This window comes from Galeopterus variegatus, unplaced genomic scaffold (genome assembly GCF_000696425.1).
Source record: "Galeopterus variegatus unplaced genomic scaffold, G_variegatus-3.0.2 Scaffold173, whole genome shotgun sequence".
Lineage (NCBI taxonomy): Eukaryota > Metazoa > Chordata > Mammalia > Dermoptera > Cynocephalidae > Galeopterus > Galeopterus variegatus.
The window spans coordinates 50175-56941 of NW_007726284.1; the positions used below are offsets into that span (position 1 = coordinate 50175).

The 6767-nt window shown below is 38.3% G+C and overlaps 1 protein-coding gene across 6 annotated transcripts in view; it reads right to left on the bottom strand.

Annotated features, from left to right (window-relative positions):
* Window positions 1–315: 315 nt before the first annotated feature.
* The window catches only part of NFIA (nuclear factor I/A), a 367279-nt gene continuing 360827 nt past the window's right edge, over window positions 316–6767 (bottom strand). For all 6 annotated transcript variants that reach the window (XM_008563311.1, XM_008563327.1, XM_008563335.1 and 3 more), the window contains one exon: window positions 316–3017. In XM_008563311.1, the coding sequence (XP_008561533.1) occupies window positions 3000–3017 (18 nt within the window). In that variant the 3' untranslated portion in view covers window positions 316–2999. The remainder of the gene's footprint in view (window positions 3018–6767) is intronic.

Sequence of the window (6767 nt, forward strand, 5' to 3'; positions counted from 1 at the left end):
GTAATACCTTGGCTTATTGCAAGGTTCTGACAAAATGTTTGTCTAGGCTTTTTTCCCTTCACTGTGAAGCACTGAAAGCTGCTATTTTTTTTTCTTTTTATTTTCTTTCTTTTTTTTTTTTTTTTTTTTTTTTTTTTTTTTTTTTTTTTTTTTTTTTTTTTTTTAGTGCACATATGTCATAATAAAGTAATGCCCAGCTAAGTGCTATAAGGGAAGGCAAAGTATGCTGGCTGGCTATAGGAAGTGACACCGTACACTGACAATCACACCATACAACAGCGCCAAACGACTATTCAACCACTTATCAGACACATATGAAAATCCAAAATGTTTTATTTTATTTTTTTTTCCTTAAATAGAGATAACCAGTAAACAATTTTCAGAACTTGGAAGTTTAAAAACGTGCATATAAAAATGGGCATTATATACTTTTTATTGAATGTGGATTGACTGCAGTCTGCTAAGAAAAATGGGGTGTGGGAGCTGAAGAAAAAGGAAGTTGTCTTTTTTTTTTTTTTAAGGCTTGCTTGTGAAAGGAACAGTTGTAAAAACAAAATTGCTTGAAGCAGGGTCAGCTTAGTGCTTCACAGTTTGACTGCTTCTCTAAGAGGAGCCCTTCCTGTGCACGTGCATTCAAAAATCACAAAAAAGTACAAAGACAAACACCTAAAACACACTGCGTCAAGTGCAGCACCGACTTTGGTCAAATAAAAAAAAAAAGAAAAGAGAAATTAATAATTGCTAAGCTTTTCTACATGATATAAGCAGGTATTGCATATTTTCATATATCTGGGGAGAAAATAAAGGAAGACTCCAAATAAATTGTAAAATGCAGCAACATCCAAAATACTGATATTCTAAGCATCTACAGATCTCAGAATAGCACTGCCACTGACCATACAGGACAATAACGACTACTCCTATCTGCGGAACAACTAACTCTCTATTTAGTTCTAGATGTTGAAACTGACGATGGCTGACATAAAAGTCACATTTACAAAAAGTGTCTCCAAATGCTTGACTAGGGAAAAACCCCTTTCAAAAGAGGAGCATGTGCAACAATTCCACAAATAATCGCTATCCAGGGCAAGGCACATTGATATGGAATTTTTGTTTTCGTGCAAATTAAGGAAAAAAAACAAAACAAAACAACATTGTTTCAGGGGAAAGATGAGGAGCAAAGTGTCTTCCCAAGAATTTCAGTTACTTGATTGTATAGGACAGCAGTAGAACCCTTCTGAAGGGCTGAAAAACATAGTTTAAAGGCAAGTGCCTAGAGTAGGGATTACAATATTGTGTCTTAATGCACTCTACTTTATCCTACATTAACTATATAAAAATTAGTTACTAACACTAGAACATGCAGAGACTTTCTCTGATCAGCGGGGCTTGCCAACCAGAACGTGTATATATATGTATAGTATAGGAAACCTTCTTGAAGTTGCATGGGAAGCAAAGGGGTGCTTCGCTGTCTGGTAGAAAAATCACTTGCACTTTTTTTTGTTTTTGTTTCTGTTTTTTTTTTTGTTTTTTTGTTTTTTACATAAGATACAGGACATGTGGGGGTGCAAACTTATTTTTTGTTTTTCCCTAACAAGTGCCCTTGATCTGAATGGGCACCAGCATTTGTGTCAGTATTGGTTTATTATTATTATTCTTATTTTCCCATTAGCCCAGGTCAGGGACGCAAAGGTCTTTAAAACTTCTGGACAATCTCTGGTACAATGAAGTGTCTGATAACTGATAAATCTATGTTGCCAGATACATGTAAAAATTTTCAGAATTGGCATAATCCATTATAGTGAACTTCTAGCTTATAAAATTAACAGATACCATGATTTCACTTTAGTTATGTGCTTTGATAACTGAAAATAATTAATTAGCATTTAATGTAGTTAACATATTGTGGTAAAAGCACCATTAGATTTGTTTTTTTTTTTTTTAAATTTTCCTTCAGTTTTTAAAGGGATACAAGTTTAACAATAAAAAACATAAAAAGCAAAAATAGCTCCCCTTTTTCTTGCAAGGCTGTTTTTTACCCCAATAATTTAGAGTCCTGGGGTGAGAGGACTTGAAAACAAAAATAGAATTTTCAACAATCTCTATCTTACAAAGATATTTAGCTATCCAATGAAATTGCACTTTACTCAATTCAAAATTCGATTGTTTTGATTGATTCCTGTCAGTTTCTGTCAAAACAGACCATCTTCCCCATATCCATGTGAATTTTTGTGTCATTGTTGAAATTGTTGAAAAAATGTTGTTGTTGTTTTTTTTTTTTAATGTAAGTGCAGCATTCAAAACTTTTAAAAAACTGAATAGTAGTAGTAGTAGTTTGCCATTTTCGGAATCGTTCTGCAACGTGAGTGGATTCATTGTCCTTGCGGGCCATGTTATAGACTTAACTGCTGACTGCTGAACCAAACCAAACTAAAAGAAAAAATAAAAAAGGAACATAACAGCATTTTCTTTTTCCAATATGTTACAGAAAAACATTGCCCTTTGACTGTCCGTAAGTTATATATTGCAGATCTCAGCTACTACAAAAGATTTAGTTCTCCATGTGCCTCCTGAATGCTCAAGGAGGATCACACCTGTGTGGGTAAATTCATGAAATACTGTGAAACAGCCAGGCTCCGTAAGGAAATGTGTTACAACAGGAAGTCAGTGAGCCAGGGTAGTCCTCCGCTAGCCACATCACCTAATGCTCACGCTACCGTGGAAACACTTCAAATGTTACAAAGCCCAACCATTTCCAGCACCATATGAGAAATTACAACAGTCCCTAAAGTATTTTAAAAAAAAATCCCAAAAGGTTATGGCCTTTGCTGTTTGACCATAATGCTTGCTGTTTCCATGTACAAGTTGATTTGAATCGGTTTTCCTCCCCTTCCACTGACAGTGAAGTTGTAACTGCGCTGAGTTGAGGTTGCGTCCGTGTTACAGAGTTGAGAAGGGGTCAGGTGGTCTGTCTGGTGGATGGTGGGATGCTGCAACTTTTATCCCAGGTACCAGGACTGGAAGACAAAAGGAAAAGTACAATTAGAAGTATAATTTGTAAAACAGCGTATTTCAGAAGTTGCCCTTCCAACCATGAAATCAAGATCCACATTAAGGATGAGGGAGGGATCCTCTAGGAAAAGTAAACGAATGACAAGCAATAGTAAATCTTGACACACTGAAACTGATCTTACTCTTCTGCAATTAAAATTCATTGTCTTTGCTGGGGTTTGGGAGTGTCTTACAAAACAAGGCATTTCTGTCCATTGAAAATACAAACACAGGTCTTGTCGTCTGGAGGTGGGCAGTTATAGGAAGGCAGGAACCTGGCCATCTCTTTCACCACTCAATCCTCAGTGCCTGGCATAAAGAATGTTCTCAACAAGGCAGGCTTGAAGGACTAGAGAGTGAGGGTGGGGAGAGGTTTTGGGGGGTGATGAATGGTTACTCCGATGGTTTTCACAACGTCTGCTTCTCAAGGAGTAGTAGGAGGAGGAGTAGGCACTGGAGATGTGATCCAACATTCTCTTAACAGGGACAGACGGCCAGTAGTGATGGAGAGTCAGCAGGGGTAACGAGGGAAAAGTGCTGTAGCAGGTGTCCGGGGTGATGTGGGGCAAGTCACAGCATTTCTCTCGCACTCCATTTCCTTATGGGTGTGGAGTAAATTTTATGATGTAAAATGCTCCTTTATTTCAATAGTTCTAAAATAATATTTTCAAAAATGACACGTAATAATCAAGTAGTATCAAGATTTTACCCTATTAACTACCATGATGTCCAAAGGAAAAACGAGGCCATCGCCTACCCTTCATTCAATACTTTTCTTCATTTAACATTTAGGGTAGAGCTTTCTATATGCCTGCTGGGCCCAGTTACCTTTTCCTTTCATAAATCCTTAGCTTTGAGCAATATCCCCTCATCTGCTGGCTGTTCTTTTTCTGTCAGCTAAACAAACTGACCAATTATGGACTAATACCAGAGTTAGTTTCTCGAGTGAAATAATAAAGCATATGGCTTTTGCCAACTCTTCTCTAGAGATACCCTGACAAATTCACTACATTTATCATTACTCACAGAAAAATCATCAACTTCAAGAAAAAGTGACTGCATTTGAATTCTCTAGAGTGGACAGTATCAGAAAGGGTTACATCTGGGTTGATTCAGTCAGGTGAAGGCTCATCCTTGTCCAAGAGATTCAATTAGGTAAAGTAAGGACTAGTTTGATTCCAGGCATAAATGGCTCAGTGACAGCTACGTGGAGGTTGGTATAAGACTTCCTGGTCACATAAGCTACCTTTGATTTCTAGAGGAGTTTTAAAAATCCAAGCCTAAATCAAAAAACTACTCATTCTGTATGCTTTTAGATGGTGTTATTTGACCACATGCTTTGCATAGTACCATATAGCCTCCTGTGTCCTGAAAGTATACCATCCTGGCAAATACACACTCCCAAATCTAACTGGACACAAGGAAGAAGAGGGCGAAGACAGGAGAGGAGGGGCCGGCTCCCAAGTGTCTTTTTAGTAGGACTCTCCTAATGCTGACGTGGATCCATGTTACAGCCACTTTTTCTCTTTAACAAAACACAGTCTCAAACTTTGGGTGCAGCAAATAATGCTTACAATTTCTGTTTTCACACTTTCTGTCAGCTGTGAAATTCCAGACTTCTTCAATCTGACACTAAGGTAGTTCTTGAAGCAAAGGCCTGGGACCCAGCAAGTCAGCAGGGGGAGCAGTTTTCCATCCCACAGTTTCTGGACGAGACCTCAGGGCACTACAAAAATCTGCAGTGCCTCTGCACTTCTCTTAAAAAGCAAAGCAAAAAAAAAAAAAAGTTTCTTCACACATCTTACTATTCAGTATGTGCCTTGCCGACAAGGTTACCCCAGAGCAGCTCTGTAATCCTTCACTGAAATAGGCTTTATTGATTGCTCTGGTCTATTGTTCTCTTTTGAAGTCCCCCAAGTTCAAGTTCATCCTGGTGTTACATCATGTCTGGTTGCTAAGAGCAACCAGACAGACCCAGACGTGACTATCATTAGCAAGAAACCCTCTGCTCTCCTCCCACCAACCTTCCAGTGGTTCTGACGTAGCAAGCCCACTGCAAACACATTGAAGTATTTATTCTGCCTAATTTATGACCTACACAGCAAGCAGGACCCCCACTCCAAAAACCAACACTGTTGTATATTTAATTAATCTGTCTTTCTCTGGCACTTGGGAAAGTTAGACAAAGGACTAATTATTGTGTTTCACTCTCCACACTTTTCTTTTGGGGGGTGAATATTTGCATGGGAAAGAAAACTACAAGGCCCAGCATGGGGGGGCCTCCCCTTTTTCTTTTTGCCCTATTGACATTTCATGAAATACTTTAGCTGCTTAAGGGAATTAGAAAAAAAATGCGATGTGAATGTTACTCCTTCTGAGTTGGTATTCAGTAACACAAATCAACTCATGACATGTTTAAATTTAAATGCTAACCACACACTCTCAGAGTTACTTTAAAGGTTAGTTTTTAATCAATAGAAGTTGCTGACTCCGGGTTTTTGAGCTGCGCACTGCAACTCTTGGGCTTTTGTCTAACGTTAAAGCTTTCAAACTTTTTTTTTCCTTGAGATGATTTTAGCAATGATTTGCAGACACAGAGGCTATTGTGCTCTGACCAGCAACATGTCAATAGAGGAGCCGAGCTGCCCTGTGGTGGGGTGTCAATATGACTCCTGAAGGCAGGGGTTGGGGGTCTTTAATAACCCGTGAAAAAACCTTAATTAACCCTTTCAGGCCCAAACCAAAACCTATTCTTCAACTTTTTCACTCCTGTAATTTGACCATTAGTACTCATTTCAACATCACACTAATCTTCATGACAATTAACCCAGCTATTTGACCAAGGGTTTCCAGAATGGGAAGTCAGTTAGGGGAACCACACGGGGGTTTTTTTTTTTTTTTTTTTTTTGAATGAGGTCTCTTTGATTAAATCATTTATTTGCAGAGATGGCAGAAAAACAGTTCTAATAATGATAAATTCGTCCATTTCACCAAAATTTTCTCATAGTTTGTAGGTGAAAATGCTCATAATCCCATTGTATTGTGTGTGACAGTCACCCATGTATATGCCATTTGATTTCTATAAACTCCCACGGACTGCTAATAACACCAGATGGACAAGATAATGTTTGGAAAATCCCATCTTTCTCTTGTGATATATTCTTATAATTTCTATTATGCAAGCAGTGCGAGTTCCAAGACATTCACTGAAGAATGATTCTGCATATTTTCTTCTTGGCCATACAGGACAAAATATAAATGAAAACTGAGATTGCTAAATTGTTGGGATTGAGTAGCAAGTTGCTGGGAAAATGTTGACACGTTATGCAAAATTCATTTATGGAGAGTCAAAAAATCGTCTTCAGACGTTTACTGACATAAGCTTAGATTTCATATGGTTTCTGCCTTCGTACTTTATAGCCGCTTAATCTAACCTACTGTATCCAGATGGACTACAAAGGAATCTCTGTCCCTTATCTGCAGTGAGTCGCAATATTACAATACAATATAGGATGATGTTATCTTGATACATTTACATTAAGGAAGTAAACACAGAGCTTTGATCTATTTTTCCCCCAGGAACTTTCAGCTATAGTTGTTTCGGAGGTCCATAAATCCACATTCCCACAAAGGCTCTAGTTAGTAAAATTAGCCAGTTACATTCTCAACGTCTATGGTCTGGGATGTGCTGGCGGGGGTGGGGGTGGTGGGGGTGG